The sequence below is a fragment of the Thunnus maccoyii genome, chromosome 12 (genome assembly GCF_910596095.1).
Source record: "Thunnus maccoyii chromosome 12, fThuMac1.1, whole genome shotgun sequence".
NCBI lineage: Eukaryota > Metazoa > Chordata > Actinopteri > Scombriformes > Scombridae > Thunnus > Thunnus maccoyii.
In genome coordinates, this window is record NC_056544.1 from 22,601,585 (window position 1) to 22,621,034 (window position 19,450).

Sequence of the window (19,450 nt, forward strand, 5' to 3'; positions counted from 1 at the left end):
GCGTGTCCCTGTTCATATTTTTATGTCTGGAAATCTTTGGAGTTTGTTTCTTTCAAGTGTAACAGCCACATCAAATCAATAACAGTCTGCCACTGTCATACTAAAGAAAGCAGGAATCACAGGATTCATGTTTAGATGTAGAAAAAGAGACTTATCCACACTTTCATTCCCAGCAGGTTGTTTTATTGTAACAGTACTTTCTCAAAGTCACCTTAAAAAGTCTCTCAGGTTGTTTCAGCTCATTTACAACACTGCTGCTCCCAGCAAAGATGGAAGAAAACTGGGCATACTGAATCACACCAATTCTTAGGTGTCTCCACTGGCTTTCAGTGGTTTTAAATAGCTTGCCCACAAATCTCTTGTTAGTACAGCACGGGAGCAAAACACAGCTCTGGTTGTCTTTCGCAATATGAACCCTGTTCACTCGGGTATTCGTTTGCAGTCTGCTAACTGTTCCAAAGTCAAAAGAAAACACAGAGAAGCAGTATTTAGTTATTATGCAACAAAAAGCTGGAACACACAAGATTCGAGTTAAACTTTTATGCTCTGTATTGCTTTCCACTGTAATCATTAAATCATTATCCTCCCTGCACATGAATCTTGAACCCTCTTCAGTTTATTGTTTCCTCTTAAACTTGAGCTTCTGCTGTATTTATTACTATCTTTTTATCACTTCAAAAAAAAAAAAACAACAAAACAAAACACATTATCAGCGTAATAATCCACACTCAAGCCTGCTTTACATAACCACTTTTTGCTTTAATGATTACAATCAAAAACATTTGTACAACATTTTCAACATTAGAAAATGGATGCAGATTTTTGGCTGACAGTAACTGCTATGAAAACAAACTGAGGGACAGAGATGTGGGTACTGCGTGTGGAGACGAAGTAGAAAAAGAGTTATATATTGGAGGGACCAAACAGCTGGTGATGTATCAGAAGAAACGTCGGTGTTTACTTATCCATTTTCGGAGCATACGCATGGCAGACATGACATTTCTCTTATCTCGTGTTATTTAAACAGAGAATTGCTCATTGCCTATATGGGAGCTGCATAATGGGAAGCGAAGATGCATCAAGCCACTACTATCTCTGGGCCTTAGTCACGGTTGTCGTCATTACCGAGCACAGGAAAAAAAAAACATTTTTTCTGATACACCTAAATGATGTTCTGTGTTTTGCATCAGTGCTGTGGACAGAGATGGAAGAGGGGTGGATTGTGGGAAATATAAGACGAGGAAACCACCACTCATCCTTTTTTTTTTTTTTTTAAATCAAACACACAAAGAAAAACAAGGATGACAAAAGGGAATTGGAAATACTGATAAATAACAGTGGAATCAGAGCCATAAATAGACAGTATTGGATATTTAGGACCCGGGGGGGGGGGGTGGAGTCAGCTGAGGTGGAGGAGAACTGGCAGCTAGCCTTCAAGTAACGGGATATCCCAGTGCAGTGTCCTGTGTGTTGATTGGGCGGCTCTACATCATGGAGCAGGACGTTTTTCCTGGCTGCACGCCGCCGTCCATCTTCTCTGCCTCCAGGATCATCCTCCGGAAAACCTCCACGGCTGTCTGAGAGTGAGAGAGCGAGACACACACGAACACACACACACACACACACACACGCAGGACGCTGTCACATGCTTCACTCACACACATTTGATCCGGTGGAGCCTCACTCGCTTTAAGCGCCGCACAGAGATGGCGTTGTTTTTATAGGCATTTAAACACTGTCAAGCAATATTGTTTGCTAACTCGATTTGAAGCAGATAAATAGACTTCCTGAATATAAAACTTAAGATACGGCGCAAAATACATCCAACAGAAAACAGTTTGTTGTTTACTTTGAGCTTATGTTGGATGAAAATGATGAAAATCAAAAGAATAGTAAATTAAACATGCTGTATCTTTGATGCTGTGCTGGATACATTTTCTGAACTTAACTTTTCAGCCACTTGGGGGCAGCGAAACGAGCTGTAAACACAACATTGACATACTGTACTATCCGGTTATAAAATTGATAGGGATTATTTGTTAGCAAACAGTAGCTTATTTACACATCAAGCAGGAAGAGAGTAACATTAGCATGTTTGTGTCCACCTGATGAAGTTTATTTTTCACTCTCCTTTTAGTTGGTTTGTGTTAGTTTTGTTCTCCACCAAATCTCTTTAGTTGCTAAATATTCTACTATGTTCACCAGCTAGTCGCTAACTTTGTCTTTGTACTGTTTGGTGCTGGGCAGCTAGCTGTTTTTTGAGCTTTTTTTTTTTTTTTTTTTTTTTTTGCTGAAAACAGCTGTCTGCTGAGGCTAGAGACAATGCTTGTGAGTGGTGAGAGTGAACCAAACAGTACAGTTGCGGGCTGTAAAGCAAAACAATGAGTTACAAAAAAATGCTAAAATGCTTTGTATTGCTGAAGGGAAACACAGAGTCGGGTAATAATTCTCTATGGGTTCATCACCATGAGCAACACCTTTCACATTACACAGTCATTTGACCCATTGTTAAGATAAAAAACATTCAGTACAGCAGCTTTAAATTTATAGCCCTAAATATTTCAGTCTGGTTGTAGCTCCAGATACATTTTAATAGCACAAGTTCTATAATGTCACTTGAAATTACGTGCTTATCAACCTCTGGGGACAGCAAAATTGCCTTGAGCAGCTATAGTATATTGTCAGATACTTACAGGAGGGAGAGAAACTTGTGTCTGTTTACTACACATCCATCAAACTGTTTTCTTTAATATATGTGTGTGCGCACTTTCAATCAAGGCAGTAATGGAATGCAAATTGATGGAACGGATAATGCTTATAAGAGGCTGTTGATAAGGCGGGTTTGATGTGATAAAAAGCATAAGAGAGCACTCTAGCACTTAAGTGCAACATTTCCATAGAGTTGGTGGACTTGAAAGAGACAGATGTTTAAAAAAAATGGTCAAAATGTACTCAGCAGAGGCTGTGATATCCTGAACTTTAGTCACTTGTATAGGTAAAGCTCCAAAAACACTAGATCCTACACTTCCCATAATGCAACTTGACAGTCTCTTTGTCAGACCCTCCTGCCTGGTAAACAAGTTATTACAAGTTTGTAGTCTTAAATCTCAAGCCAAGATAACCCTGATAGTATCGCCAAAGTTATTTATCTCAGACTCTGGAGGAAGACTGAAACTGTTTTCACAGGCTGACAACTCCCTGTGACGAGTAAACTAATCTGAATGTGTAAAATTGCCTTAGATCCCCTTTAAGGATTAAAACTTTAAATGAGACTGAGCCCTTTCAGTTATCTATTGTAGCATTCATTAAATATATAAAGATTAAAATGATATTTGATTGGGTATTCTTTGGAAACAGAGGTATAAATAGGTCTTGACAACAACCAAATCTAAAACCAAGTACTACCTGGTAAATATGATCTTACCTGGTTCTCTTTAGCTGAGGACTCCATGAAGGCAGCATTCCAGGATTCAGCTAATGCTTTTCCCTCTTCGCAACTGATTACTCTGAAAACAACAACAAAAACAGGAATAGCAGGCAAAGCCAGTCAGCGAGGATAAAACAATATTTCAGAGTACGGCTGCAGTGTCGATTCTAACCAACCCACATTGTTCAATTCCTAAGAAATTTGCTCTTATAAACGTTTCCATTGACTTGGTGCAAAGTAATGTGTAATCGCAGGGCTACACAAACACACAGAGTCATGTTTAAACAGACTAGTTTGGTGCAAACAGCTTCTGTCTTTATTTGGGACACCTGTTTAACAAATATTAACATCTGTTTTGTATTTGTGTTTGTGTTTGATATGTAGTGGAGTTTTACATTTCTGCCAACAGGAGCCTGCAAAATGATGATGAATTACACAGAAATGATGATTAAAACTGCTAAGTGCCTTGACCCATGTATACCTACAGCATATATTAAACCTAATGTACAATTTGAGTGTGCTTTCAGACATACCGCTCCATATGTAGGTCGTTCTTGTTACCGACGAGCATAATTGGTACTCTGCATTGGAGGGAAAGAAAACGGCACATTGTCATTCATGCATGATATATTTCATACTTCTTGGAATGCCTTGGACAGCAAAATAAGAAGGAGCAGTACTCACTGAACTTTCCCCACCATGTCCAACAGTTTTTCATGGATAACTTGTACAACTTCAAAGCTGAGGAAGAAATGAGGGGAAAGTTTCTTCTTTAGCATTCATGAACTGTAAGCAGTCCAACTCATTACACAGGACAGAAAAGGGAGGTATACCTTTTATTAGATGTAACTGAATAGACCAGAATGTAACCGTTGATATCTATGGAGTAAGTCTGTGGGAAGATAGAGTACTCATCCTGGAAAGACGGAGATTTGGAGGAAATTGGTATGAAATGTTACATGTTTGAAGCAGAATAAATATCAAACTATGAAATAACATTATCATATAACATATAACAGCACATATTTACATAAAAATACATAACCTGCTGACAGGCTGATAAAAAGTGCTATCATTCAGTTGGCACTGAGTCATACCTGTCCTGCTGTGTCTACCAGCTGAAGATGGTACTCTTGTCCATTTATTGTGATCATTTTAGTAAACGCTGCAGTTAAAAGAAAGGACAAATTGGAAATTAACTGCTGGAAATGACGAATTAAACACTTTAACAGACGGAGCGAGAAGTTTCTTTTTTAGATCAACATAAAAAATACACATAAATAATTGAGTACTATACAGCCTCCATCACTCAGTGTTCAGTCTGCAGATCTCAAGACATACAGCACAAGACACAACCCAGTTATGGATCCATTTCTGGTTGCACAGGACCACCGAGTTCATTCAGTACATGGATGTCAATATCTGCCTGGAGATGGGTCATATTATCTACAACGGTTGCTGAGGGATTGCGCTGCCTGCAGCATCTCGCTGATAACGCTGACACTTTGCTTTATGTTAACCATCCAGAGATTATTTATAGATACAGACCACACATTCGAGAAATGCAGGATGGTATATGAGCAAACATGTCGGGGAAAAGAGAAACAGCCTACAGGCAAAGTTTAAATCTCTGGAGTGTCTGGGAATATGTGTGTTTAGAATGTTCTCTTGTTCTGCAAAATGTACAGTCAAAGTGCATTCAAGCGAGGCAACGAAATAAGCCGGTGATGTCCAGGCTTACAGAAATGAAGGGTCAGTAGGGTTTCATTCCAACCAAAACAGTACACCAGCTAATTTCTGAAACATTCCTTAAAAAGAAAGTTTCTCCCTTTCTGGTGGAAAGTGCTGAAATCAGTTGGTGTAGTGTTTGGACATGTTGGCTTGGAAGAAACACTGCACCCTGCTGGGTAACAATTTAGTCTGATCATCGATTGTCTTTCAGCAAAATCATAGATACAGTATATCTGACATAATAACATAAGGACGAGGAAGAGTAACACTTTCGATCCATCAAGTTTGACTGTGATGGACAGGTTTGAATGAGTAAAATGTGAAACATAAGCCATATAATGATATAAACTGATATCAAACATATTGATAATGATAAATCCTTATGATTATCATAATATATAACCACCTCTGATTGAAATTCCATACTTAGGTGGGTCATGTGATAAATACTACACTATCTACATGACAACTGAGCTACTAAAACAGCCGATGAAGGCATAAAGCTTTGGAAACACCAAGTAAGTGAACCTTGTGATGGCAAATAACAATCAGAACATTGATTTCAAAGATCTTAATAAAGGATTGGGCATGTACCTTTTTCTACTTTTGAAGTGTTACGGGTGTTTCTCATAATCTTAACTGAAGGTCTTTGTTGTATGTTCAGATTGTGAAGCTAAGTCAAATGTGCAATTTTGAGCAATAGGAATCAAGTTAACCTTACTTATTTATCGGTTTCCTGCATTTTTGAGCAGAGGTGCGTCACCTTGCTTGAAACAACCACCTCCGCAAACATCATAAAAAATACATACACTTTTACAAAACCTTGGAGGAGAAAAGAGCAAAGGTGCTCCGGGATCCGCACCTCAGATGAAGTTTCCTGGGGGGAAACCCTGTTTGTTTATCAAGGTATAACAGTCGATAAAATCCCCCACTTACTGTTTTCTATTGTGGGGTCATAGGAGTCAACGAACTGGCCTTCCACAAACTGAATTGTCAAAGAGGACTTTCCTGCAAAATACAAATGATTATTATGAACAGTGATTCTTCAGAGATTAGAAAAATATTAGAAATGTGGAAAGAAAATGTCAAAAGCTTCAAAAGTTTTTAATGCAGTTATCCATAACAGCTGTTCATCAATCATGTCCTGTGGCTCAGGTGTATATATTCAGTATAAAGATGACAACAAATTAAAAGGGAGCAGTGACTGATAAACATATGCACATTATAAACATCCAAAAAATTAATAATTTACAACACCTGCAACGCACAAGGCTACCAAATACACCATAAACCTCCTGAGAATATGGGAGAATAACAACAATAGTAGGTAGTAGGCTGCCATAAACACAATACAAATCTCTATGGTAATATTTGAGGAGTTTTTCGTGCTGGTATGCTGGCTGGGCCTCTACTCGTGCTATCTGTGTGTGCCATCTTGCCATCCTCAACATCCTTTTTTACCGCATACAGATTGCGCTTCTTTGGTTTGGTTAAGATCAAATAAAAACTGCCCAGTAATAATGCGCCAAATCCTTGTGGTCCTTCAGGCCTTCCCACAGCAGGAACTAGCCTAACGCCAGCGGGGTTGGGGTCAATGATGGAAACGTATCAATAAGTGCGCCAAAGATCAGACGCGTAAAAATATGGATCTTGAACATTCTATGGGAGGCCTCATGTGCTAAAAAAAAAAAAAAAAACCCTCACAAGGCCACGTCTCACCTGGTGGCGCTCATTCGCCCTCTCCGGGATGCTGCGTGACAGATCCCACTCCCTTATAAATTAAGTCTATTATAGGAGGAGTAAACCGCTCTTACAATGGATTTAAATTGATCTGAAAGGCCGCTGAAATCTAGTCCCTGCGTCGCATCCAAGGCCCTTAAGGTGTCATTCCCTCCCCCCCCATCACCACCCCCCCTGCGCGTCGTCTGATCGGAACTCACCTACGGATCTGTACCCGAGGATGGCGATTTTTCGTGATTTCGGCTGCGGCATATCTCGTTCTGGTTATCGCATCTAGTCCTCGGGGTGTACCGCAACCTCCAACCGGAATGGCATCCAAATTCAAGGAGCGCAAAGATTCGACATACAGCCTAAAGATGACAGCAGAGGTCCCTGTTCTTTGCTGAGTTTACGAGAAAATTTTACGTCCACGGCTTGAAAATAATGTTATTTCAGGTCATATGAAAAAGCATGGAGTATAGATCTACAATAACTGCGTCACTCCCCTTTGCAATGTAATGAATTAGTAATTACTGCTCCGCTCTGATTGGATAGACGCGGAGTGAAGGAGGGCGTTGATGCCTGTTGTAAAACTTTGATTGGGTGAAACAGCTGTCCGTCAAATAGCAATGACCGGGTTTTAAAATATGATTGGTTGATACACGCAATATGACGCGCTGGGTGGCCGGGTGCAATGTCATTCACATCTTTAGGGTCAGAGAGCAGGGAAGACGTCATCTTTTTTTTTTTTTCTTTTTTCTTTTTTCTCGGACACACTATAGTAATTTCTGTAATGACCTATGGAGAGAAGCAAAATAGTATAAGTCGTTGTTAAGATATTATAGGATTATCATACAGATCCCATTGTGGTCACAATAGCCATGAAAAAGCTAATGTTAGATCACCATAAACTCATTATTCAGTGCCAGTGATACCCCATTAATGCCCATAGAAACGTTATAGGCGGGACAGATGATGGGGTCAGTGAGCTATAAGCTTACTATACGTACAGCCAACATCTCTATAGACATATCAATTATAGGAGAAGTAGATTATAGTGTGTAACAGATAAAAAGCTACAATACAATGTGGTGATAGGTAAATAAGTACATACTGTACCACTGTAAGGTACATGTGTTGTAATGTTTCTTTCTACTTCTACTTTATAATATTGCAAAGTGATTTTTGTACCTTCTACGGTTACTCATCTACATTTATTTTACATCTATTGTTCATTTACAAATAAAGATTTTACATTCAAGCTGACAAAATATGAGACATGTTATCCTCAAACTCCATCTGCTGATGAGCATCATGTAATCTGGTGAAAAGCTCCAGGATACCTTTCATTCATTCATTCATTCATTCTTTCACTCAACCTTTATTTAGACTCGGAAATATATTGAGGTAGAGACTTCATTTACAATACAGCAAAGCAAATTCACAAATAACACATCCTAGGCACCAAGAAACACAGATAAGATACTTATATAACAATGATGATAAAGAAAAAAAGAAAAAGTAATGAAAACCCAAATTAGTAAAAATACTAACATATTAAAAGCTTATGAATAAATAAAGGAATTAAAATTTACAGTGAATGAGTCAGCTTAAAACAAGAGCAGTTGGAAGTGAAATAAGAGGAAATTAAAAATTTAAATTGCCCTATTAGGATAAAAATGAGATAAGCTTAAGAATGTCCTGCATGTTATTCCAGGTTGCAGGTGCACAGTGTACGGGCCTGCATTAAAAGATAACAATGAAATAATGGAAGGGGGTAAAAAACCAGTAAGAGCCTTATAAATAAATAAAACCCAGTTTTTATCACGCCTTACAGAGAGAGAGAGAGAGAGAGAGAGAGAGAGACCCAACGTTAGCACACAGCTCACAATGATGAGCATTATAATTATTGCTGGTAATAAATCTTAATGCAGAGTGATAAATCTACTAATGCTCCTTGAGCTTTATTTGTTTTCTCAAGATCTGTTTGGTCAACAACAGTTAAGTTAAAATCAGATCCAATTCAACCAGCTAGAACATCAAAATGCTGCTCGTGGAGGCCATTATGGGTAGGCTTTCTTTTACTTTTGCTGGTAAACATCTGTATTTTACCTCCAGATATGTTTTAGGAAACACTCTGCTTCGAATAATAATGTGTGTCTGATGTGGTTTTTCTATGACAAAAGTGAAATTACCTGGTTAAAAAGTCTTAAAGTAACAACTACTCCTTCACTCATGCAAAAATCTAGACTCTATGAAAATGGAAAGTGGAATAGAGTTTAACTGCTGGACACATAATGTCTCCTACTTCATTGTAAACTCCATTTTCAGTGTATGTGCACTGCAGGTTTCAAGTTTCCACATCAGTCTTGTGTAGATTGCATACTGGACGACGGTTGGCTTCCAAACTGGTTTTGATGTCGAAAGTCATGCTTGTAAGTACTTGCCCTTAAACTCTGATTTAAGGTGAGAGCAGAGAAACTGTTACCCCTTCAGCAGATGAATGTGAAAACAGTCTTCTTGCTTCAAACTCTGCACAGTGAAGCTCAAACATCCAACTGAAAAAATAAGAACACATTTTTGTTTTTAAGTACAATGTAAAAGGCAAGACTTTTACTTATAATAGACATTGGCCAGTAGATGTCCCCATAACACCATTTATATCTCACACAGACCCCACTTAGAGTACCAGATACCTATCTGTAAATGCAGAAATAACCATTATATATTCCCATATTCCCATAGAAACATCACCTTCTAATAACTGTTTATTTCCATCTCTTGTTTGACTCAAGAACTCACGAAGCCCCGTTTCTCAAGCTGCACCATACAATCAGACATACACACCCAAACCTCCCTAAACAGCGAGACACTGTACCTCAGTGACCTCACACATAAATCAGACACACTACAACCATCACACACATCCCTGCTTATCTCAGCTAATAGTGTATTCCATTATGTTAAAATACCCATGTCTTAATATAACTGTGGCCTAAAACCAAACCGCAGGCATGCAATAATACCATAGGAAGTCAGGCCACAATTAGCGGGTTAAGCCCATAGGCAGACACTGGAATTCAAGGCAGGCGTGGTGAAGGTGGTGAGATGATGAGGCTCCTCTTTGCTCTACAAACAGCCAGAAAGCTAAAGGGTTAATATTACTTATGTGTATCAATCATTGCTTAATTTCACACAAATGATGGAGTCTGTAAAACTGCATTTTCTAGAAAGAGACATTGGGAGATATTTAAAGATTTCCACAGTTTAAATGCTACTCTAGAATATCTTGGAGCAAAACTCTTAAAAATAATTATATACTCTCTCAAAAATACCCCACGGGCCCCCAAGGGTGTGCATTTTTCCCTGCCCTGCGACCAATGAAATCCCCTGTTTCCCTGTCACGTCCTGGACCATTACTACTTAATCACAGACATGTCCAAGTCCCCGTCAGTAAGACCCAACTGTTTTGCCTCCACACACACTTCTCGGCGCTGGAGACAAGAAATCACTGTGTCAGCAATAGGCGATTTGTTCTGCATGACATTGGGTGTCAAAAAAAAAAAAAAAAAAAAAAAGCTTTTCTGGAATGGCTGAAGGGTGCTGCCTGCAATCACTGGACACACACACACAAATACACACATAAGCACATTCAAACCCATACACATGAACGCTGTCACTTTCTCTACCTATTTCAACCTCTCGCTCTCTCTCTCTCTCACACACATGCTCGCAAGAAATTATGATGACCAAGAATAGGTCACACTGGTAATACAGCCATGTTCTAGCCAGGGATTACAGTGTGCTGACATAGGCCAACAATAAATACCCCTTGCAGGAACAACAGGTGTCTGACAAGATTGTTTCACTTTAATAAAAGGCTTACACAAGCCTCAGAGAAATAATACATTAAGCTCTTTTAGACATGTTGGCCTTTTATTCCTTCATCCCTAGTGATTGGAAAATTTCTTCTTTTTTCACCCCAACAATTAATCCCACAGAATCTCGTGTGCAGCGAGACACAGATGTGATTAAGGTGACGGCGTTGTGTGTGTGACTGCTAATGTCATGAGATCGATATTCCTGTCACGGAGCATGTTGCAGGTTGAAAACTCACTTTAGATTTCCAGTCTCTAATTTCTTTAGCTATGCGAGCTAGTGGACATGCAGCTGGAGCTCGTGTTTCTGAACCCTGGGTGTGTGGCACCAGCGCCAGCCTCTTTCAACTCACTGTGAAAGCACCCCTGGCTCTGTTAGTATGCCAGCCTGTGCGCCAGTGGAGCGAGTCAGCTACATCCTCCAGCTGGGTTTGTGCCACTAACGGGCACCTGGACCCACTCGCAAAACCTCATGAAACAGAATGCATATTTAACTCAGAGGAATGCATTTGTGTGACATCTCTCACCAGCAAAGTGTGTATAGCTGCATAATGACTGGGGGGACAACCGTTGCACCTTTATTTTGCTTATCTTTGAGACTTTTATCACCCTACTGGATGCAATGTGGCCCTTTTTTAACGTGCAGATTCACACTTCAGGCTGTGCCTCAGCTGTTGGACTGTGTCCAGAGTCACACAGGCCTGAAAGACAGCCATCGTTATCCAACTCTCACAAGGTGTCATTGTAGGGATCCAATGATTACCATATCAGCACCACATGAAACATTTATGGCTTGCTGGCAGCGATGGTCTGGCAAGCATCCTAATTTCTAGAACAGAGCTTGTCAGATCCTATTGTTTCAAGTTCTGGTGGCATGCACAGAAAAATCATCATCATTGAAACTTCTGTGCTGTCACTCACCATCAAAACTTTGCGATATGAGTTTCTCCACCACACCTGACACACCCTGAAGGCCTCGCTCAAGCAGACAACTTACTACACTGACACGCACATACTCCACTTCACTGCAACATATATCCAACACATGCTTAGCAACAAGGCAGCGTATTCAAACTGGCAGTGATCCTTCCTCTCTTTTGTGCTGCTTTCCTGCTGCTGCACTGCTTATTTATAACTCTTTTAATGCAAACACTTGCTGCTCCTGCTATATAGCATTTCATAAGTAAGCTCAACTGTCATCGGGGCCTGATCATGTTGCTTCAGGATTTGCTTGTTTAGACTAAATTGCTACTTAATTTTAACTTTATTACTTTTTGAATCGCTAGGATGAGGGCAGTGATTCAGAGGTATAGAGCCAGGCTACGTTAGGATGGCTTTGCGGAGGATTAATCATGTTTGAGCCGCATCACTCTGAGAGTCCAGTTGCTGGATGTTCATCATTTCAGCTGCCAGCTTGTGTGTCGCAAATCAAGCCACGAACTGAATGTCCTGTCAGTAGTCTGGACAATGTGGTACTGTACCGACCCTCTACAAAGCCATGTCTGGGTTTACTCTCCACAGAGTGGTGATCAGGCCTTCACTTCACTAAGCTAACATTAAGTGTTTGCTACATGTGTATAGGGCCTTCACTTTGTGTTTGTTTATTTGTTTGGAGATCAGTCAGTTATCAATATCATGCTGTAACCGCTACTGGCTGTTTTATTGCTCTTCCACCGAGCTGCATGTGGGCGATGTCTTGGCGTCCTCTGGCTGCCAATTTCTGCTTTGATACTGCAACCATGTATCTATATGCAGTGTTTGCACTGTTACTAATTGTAAATTACTTTGTTGTAATAGGCTTATGTGCTTAATTTTCTGTTAGTTGTTTGGCATGTGCATTATGATGCTTTCTTGCTTTCTTGTTTTAAGCAGTGTGTTATTCTGAGCCGAGTTTGCAGCATATTTTCCCCTAGGTTGTTGCCTTAAATCTAAGGTTAAGTCTGAAACCAGTTTTTATGGTCCTAGCGGCTGCAAACCCTGCAAGATTACATCAGATGTGCTTGTCAATACAGTAATAATAGATATTTTTGGCCACTTGGGGGCAGTGGAATGCCCAATTTTATTTTATTCCATTGTTTATTTAACAGAAACAACACACCATACATTTATTTCACCAAATATAGTCAAAAGCAAATTTTCATCTTTAGTCCCTGGGCTAAATGGTGCTCGGCAGGTAGCATTTATCCGAGCAATGAAGAAAACCAAAACAAGAGCTGAAAGACAGTAAAACACACTGTAGCGTTGAGGGGAACTGCAGAGTCTGGTGATAATTCTCTCAATTTTGTTACTATGAGCTGTGTCTTTCACATAGTCATTTGAAATAGTAGCCAGTAGTGCAACTTCATTGTTATTTAAAAGTTCTATTTCTCCTGCATGTTTAATTAGTTTAGTTTTTGTGGTGGATGTGTTTTATTTCATTTAATTTGGAGTTTAGACTTATCCATTTAAATTCTCCAGATATTATATTTCTGGTGATGGTTGGAGGTGCTTTGTTGTGAAATGGCCACAAGGCGGCTGCTGTCAGGCCCTCACATAAAGATTTCTCTGTATTTTCTTTGTGGTCCAAGGTGGCTAGTAGGAATAGTAGCCACATGGTGGCTGTTGTCCGGCCTACACACAGTAGATGCCAAACACATTAGCTTGGATCAGGCTTTAATGCAACTTTGGACAACTTTATTATTGTTACTTCAGAGTCTCTGCAGAGCTTTCAGCTAGTGACAAGGTCAGAGCTTGGACTCAAAATCAATCTAATTTACATCCCAAAGCATTGACAGCATATCTCATCATGATTACTCTACAGCTGTGCTATAACTACCGGTACGCACACTGTACAACTGTTTTTGTTTAGCACTCAGTTGCCTGTAGCAGTGGCAATGCAGGCAGGTGAGACCCAGATAGGCTGCTCAGTGGTACTTCATCACCCTGCTTGTTGTTGTCACAGCCACAATTGGTTTGTACTCCCATCTGCTGTATCAGCAAAGTCAGAACTGATTTGGTCACTTTGGAGCCCAGTTAGCTTTGCTCACTGCACTTCCCTGTTGATTCCGACCATCATTACAAATGGTATCTTTATACGGTGGAGTTAACCCGGATAGTGCTTTCCCCTGGGTGTCTTTATTATCTATTCATCATGTTGTCCCAGTTTATCTCAAGATGAATCTGGCTGCTTCTGTACAGATCTAACTACAGATACCTGGCGTGTGGCCTGGGGAGAGAGATTAGGAGATTACAAGATACTCAGGAGAGGTGTTTCACTTAGAGTTGATAAGGAGGTGGAAAAAATGTTCTAAGAAGATGTAGAATGGTTATGAATTTGTGTTTGTGCTCTTTTAGGACAGATTTGTCATCAAAGTAGACTTGAATATGCTAAAGCCGCCTTGATATAATTTCCATGGTGACAATTTGCACAACCACCCGCAGGCGACCTCACTGTGTCCAATCTGGTAAATAAATGAACATTCGAAACATTGAAATGAAATGTTCTTGGCCTGGTTTTCAGCCTCCAAGCAGACTTGTTGGACACTCCCTCAAATTTCCTCCCCGCTAATTTGCATTGCTGAGTAGATCCTTTGTGTCACCTGGAGGTTTGGGCAGAGCAGCGTTGCAGCCAATTTCCAGATGGCAATTCAAATGTGTGACATATCCCCAATTTTTGACAAAAATGTGCAGCCACTTCCACAGACTCCATTAACTGGGGGAGATGCGGACGCATGCACAAATGGAAAGTGGAAAGTGTCCAGTGGTGTGAATATTCACATCTGCACCTGCTGAATAATACACGATTATCAGCTCAGGTGGCTCGCCATCCACCCCTGTTCACATGCTCTCCCCCATTTCATGGTGCTAATTTTGTCTGGAATACTCAAAAGGCTTGCAAAATGCATATTTCTTGTCTTTCAGACCCGATCTTGTCTTGTATTCTGTCTAAAGAGGGAAGGTATTTTTCAGTAGAAGTGTTGGCTTCAGGGGCTAATGTGTCTGCACTATAGACTCTAAAGAGCCTCAGGTCTTGGCAGGTACTCCTTACATTTCAAGACAGAGACATCTACGGTAGATTCTGTGGCAGCAAGGCCATATATCATCTGTCATCGCCAGGAGCCTCCACAGTAATGAACAAGTAATAATGGTATATATCTTGAATTTGAGTCTCTAAAGGTAGCTCATCCAGAGTCATTATTGCGCCACATAACCAGATGAGCTGTCTCAAATGAGATCATTTTTGTCACCCTGAGGACTGGAGGGTGTAACTGTTCTCAGAGTGAATAACTCATCCTCATTTGGTGCTAATGGGACTCTGTATTAAGGTGTTGTGCGAATGCAAGAGGAATGGTGAATCCCATTTTCTTGTCATTTAAATCTCAAGCTGTTTTCACTCATCTGTTCCTCTGATATAAAGGAAGATTTGTTTAGAAAAAAACACACATGGGATAAAAAAAGGAGCATTTAATGAAGATTCATGCCTCGCAAGAGTATGACGAAGTGTTAGGCAATGGTGTGTTATGGAGAGGTATGTCATGATGACATCTCTCACAGAGTGAACATTATTCTCTCTGTACATTCATCCACCTACCTATCTAGCTTCTATCCCACCCCCTCCCTCCATCTGTCCCTCCACCTGAGCTTTTACCAGGTATTTCAGTGCTACAGTTAACCCATAATGAGGGATATGCATATGAAGCCAAGGTTTTTCTGCATATTTGACAGCATGTGTTCCGAGCCTCGTGTTGCCACTCCGGGGATGTGTTTGCACATAGGGGGGAGAACGCTCTGACGGTTACAGCTGAGGTGTCATTTTTCATGTAAATAGAGGATGGCAGGATATAGCAATCCTGCTGTTTGTGAAATTAACCGTGGCACACATATACACAGACCAGCAGCACAGATCCCCTCCTAAAAACTGAAGGCTGTATAAAGACTTTGTGATGAAGTGTTTCCTACAAGCACACACAAGAAACGTACCAGTCAGCCAGAAACCAGTTTCTATACCAAGTTATATGATATGAAGGTATTAACATTTACTAAAAAATTGTCTGGATGATACATGCTGCACAAGCAGCTGCCTGAATGGGCATGTACCCCAACAGCCTGATCTCCAGTGTCCAATTCAGCAAACACATGATTCAACTTGTCATTCATAAGTGCTGATCTAGCCATGCTCAGAGCAGAGCCGAGTCCCCAGAGTTGGAAATCACTGCTAACTGTCATCCAAGTACTTTGATTACTGGACTGGGAGAAGAATGATGACTAAGGCCTCTCTAAGTCCTGGTCAGACTCTGTAAGGCTGTCTAGGAATGTGGATCAAGTCCAAGGTCCCATTTACACCCCTAACAGTTTTATAAAGTGTTCACGGCTCATGATTGTAGACTTCTCATGTTGCAAATATCATGTTAATCACCTGAATGACAACACTGAGAAAGTCAATTAAATATGAATGAAAGTAGCATTTATTTTGAAACATAAAGAGCATTTTCTGACTTTATTTGACAAAGTGACAATGTTACTAATATGTTGTTTGACACATATCAGAGGGCATTATTTGGATGAATTAAAAATATCTCTGACAGAGTAGCTCAGTGTACATGCTGTACTGTACATGCTGTACATTGAGCACTTATCGCATGTCTGTCTGTCCTGGAAGAGGAATCCCTTGACTGCAGCTCTTCCTGTGGTTTCAAAGTATTTTTTGCACAGTTTTTCTCATCCTGTTTGATGATCTAAGGATAGAAGATGTTGAAAGCTACAGTATATACACTGTAAAACCCTTTGGGACAACATTGTGATTTGGAGCTTGAAGGATAGGTTCACAATTTTTCAAGTCGGTCTTAAAACAACAGTCAGGTGCCCATATGAACATTGAAACAGGTTTTTCTCACTGCAATCATTCCACCTGTTCATACTGACTATTAGAGCGTCCCCTCCAAATGTGCTTACAATGTAAGTGATGGGGGCAAAATTCCGCCTTCGTTTTGATCAATAATTTAACTAAAAGTTTATCTGAGGATAATATGAGGCTTCATCCTTCTGAGTTACTCAAATAAGGTGGATATCTTCCACAGTTACAGCCTTTTTAGTAAAAAAAATCCCTCCCCGTGTCTTGACAGACAGTGTTTTCATGTTCAGCTACAGTGGGAGAATTGTAACAGAGGGGATCTGGCACTAAAAAGACAGTAACTTTGAAAGATATCTACTTGAATTGACTAATTTGGACAGGTGAAGAACTTCAAATACATTTTTGAATACATTTTTATACAGAAGGAGGACTGTGGATTTTGTTCCCTATCACTTACATTGGGCACCTGAATATCGTTTTAGGACAGACTTGAAAAATTGTGAACCCATCGTTTAAAAGACTTGATGTGACTTGGCTGTGTTTAGCACTGTTGCCTCACAGCAAGAGGAAGGTGAGTCTGAACCAGACCTAACCAACATGGAGAGAACAAGTAAACTCCACCTTTCTATGTAGAGTTTGTATGTTCTCTCCATGTCTGCGTGGCTTTCCCCTGGGTGCTCCAGTTTCATACAAGCAGGTTAAGTGAAACTGAATCTCTAAATTGCCTGTAGGTGCAAATGTGTTTATAACCAAGGCTTAGCAATCCAAAACAGGAAAAGCAAATATGTAGAGTGGATTGATGGATTACAGACATGCTCAAAAATAAATTTTAGTTCAAGGTTGTTTTTTCCTCTAAGTCATTATCACAAGAATCACACTTAAAAGTGAAAAAATATTGTTGAAAGTAAGCGGAACAAAAGCTTTCAGTGAAGAACTCTAGAAAGACACTTAAAGAACTCTTTAGGGAAAAAGCATAAGAACTTTTTTACCTCAGTGTGTAAGTTGCTGGGGGGAAAGACAAAATGTTAAATGTAAATGCACTTCAGTATATTCTCTTACATAAAGAGAGTTTCACCCCTTGAGGCCAGATGAGTAAGATTTTGAACAACTGTAGAGTTTTCTAGGAACATACTGGAATGTTCCATGTCCTTTTGCACTTGAGATTAAACCAGCACATGCCTGTGCATAAGGTTTCGCTAATGCCTCTAAGATCTGTTACTTTTTTGAGAGATGATTCAGTGTTTTCACGGCTGCCAGCTTTGGTGCCATATTTAAGTTGAGACAAAAGAACACGCACAAAGGCACAGGGGCTAGTGTGAGAAAGAAAAAAAAAGCGTGAAGAGATTATGGTCAGCGAGAGGTATTATGTTAAATATCTAAATGATTTTAAATGCAAAATATAATACATATACAAAAGATAGCAGGTGAACATATCAACAAAATAAACATGGTTACGTGTCAAGTGGTACAGCATGTGTGTGCAGCAGTGCATTTCTGTGTGTTAAGCTATGAGATCATGGCAGTGACCTAAACTGATTGAGCTCAAACAGCATCCTAGCCCCACTCCTGCCCCCCTTATAGTGGGTGGGGAGCAGGGTGCTATCTGTGGACTTGAAAAGTGACAGGACCAGCTGGGGAATGAAATCCAGTAAGACAGGCAGTTGGTCTGGGAGACGCGGATCACGAGCCCCCCATATTGCTCTGTTACAGCACCCTGCAACTCAGCTTGGTGAGAAAGACCAGCCAGGATTCAGTGCTACTGCTGCCAAACATCAGGAGTTCTACAACAACCAGACATCACAGAGCCACTGGAACATGTTCTGTATGGCTCGTTCAAGAACCCTGGAGATCAATCAGCAGCCATTATCTTTAGCAATCCCCTCAATGCTCTAAGTGTTGGTGATTCAGATAATCACATGCTGACATCGTGTTATAGGCAATAGAAACAACAGTACTGTGAGGACAATGGGTGGGAAGCAATCTCACAGTTTCTCTAACAAGGAGCTGAATGAGGTGAGTGTGAGTCAAAGGAGGAGGAGTGCTGTTAGAGACGACCAGCCCAGCCTGTCATCGGCTGCTGAGAGGATCCGCAGACACGCCACGGTGCACTTTGGCTACAGCACGCTGAGCCTCGCCATGCGGGGGCTGGGTGAGACCCCCGCAGAGCTGTGGGAGCTCCGAGAGGTGCAGAAGCTAAACTTGTCCATGAATTGCCTGTGCTCCCTGCCCCCTACCCTGAGTGCTCTGGACAATCTGGTGATCCTGAACCTGTGGGGCAACAACCTGTCTAGCCTCCCGCCTGAGATCGGCCTCCTGAAGAAGCTACGTGTGCTCTTTGCCTGTCGCAACCGCCTGAGCGAGGTCCCTGAGGAGCTGGGCTCCTGCACCTGCTTGGAGGTGCTCAGTCTGGCCAACAACCAGATCACAGGCCTCCCTGGTAGCTTGGCAGCCATGCACAATCTGACCAAACTCAACCTTAGTCACAACCGCATCTCTCACATCCCCACCTGTGTTTACAGCATGAAGGGCCTGGTGTTCCTCCACCTTGCTTGCAACCGTCTGGAGACCATTGCGGACCAGATCCAGGACTTAGTTAACTTGAAGATCCTCATCGTGGAGGGAAACAGTATCCACACACTGCCTAAGACTCTATGCTTTTTGGAGTCTTTAGAACTCCTCAATGTTGACTTCAATGACCTGCAAAATGTGCCGATGGAACTGTATCTGCTGAGCAGGCTCGGGAGGTTGGCCTGCCATCCCCTGGATAAAGGACTTCATATTATCAATAACCCCCTCCTCAAGCCTATTCAGGAGGTGCTGCAAGGGGGGCTCAGTGCCCTCTACAACTACCTCAAACCCACGTGA

The 19,450-nt window shown here is 40.9% G+C and overlaps 2 protein-coding genes across 2 annotated transcripts; one reads left to right on the forward strand and one right to left on the reverse strand.

The window, feature by feature from the left end:
- Positions 1 to 663: 663 nt before the first annotated feature.
- Positions 664 to 7,399, reverse strand: rheb (Ras homolog, mTORC1 binding). Its single transcript, XM_042429942.1, has 8 exons — positions 7,099 to 7,399; positions 6,095 to 6,166; positions 4,525 to 4,592; positions 4,261 to 4,343; positions 4,112 to 4,168; positions 3,961 to 4,008; positions 3,425 to 3,506; positions 664 to 1,577 (listed from the first exon to the last, which is right to left on the reverse strand). The coding sequence occupies exons 1-8, from the start codon at positions 7,148 to 7,150 to the stop codon at positions 1,485 to 1,487; spliced, it is 555 nt and encodes a 184-aa protein (XP_042285876.1). The 5' UTR covers positions 7,151 to 7,399; the 3' UTR covers positions 664 to 1,484.
- Positions 7,400 to 18,550: 11,151 nt separating this feature from the next.
- Positions 18,551 to 19,450, forward strand: LOC121909322 (leucine-rich repeat-containing protein 30-like). Its single transcript, XM_042429825.1, has one exon. It carries the CDS (start codon positions 18,551 to 18,553, stop codon positions 19,448 to 19,450), a length of 900 nt encoding a protein of 299 aa, XP_042285759.1.

Bases quoted from the DNA above. Each gene is read 5' to 3' on its own strand.
- rheb (XM_042429942.1), bottom strand. From the start codon at position 7,150: ATGCCGCAGCCGAAATCACGAAAAATCGCCATCCTCGGGTACAGATCC. The intron at 4,593-6,094 runs GTAAGTGGGGGA...TTTTAACTGCAG, and splicing joins TGACCCCACAATAGAAAACA to CGTTTACTAAAATGATCACA. The intron at 1,578-3,424 runs GTAAGATCATAT...TCTCACTCTCAG, and splicing joins CCTCAGCTAAAGAGAACCAG to ACAGCCGTGGAGGTTTTCCG.
- LOC121909322 (XM_042429825.1), top strand. From the start codon at position 18,551: ATGGGTGGGAAGCAATCTCACAGTTTCTCTAACAAGGAGCTGAATGAG.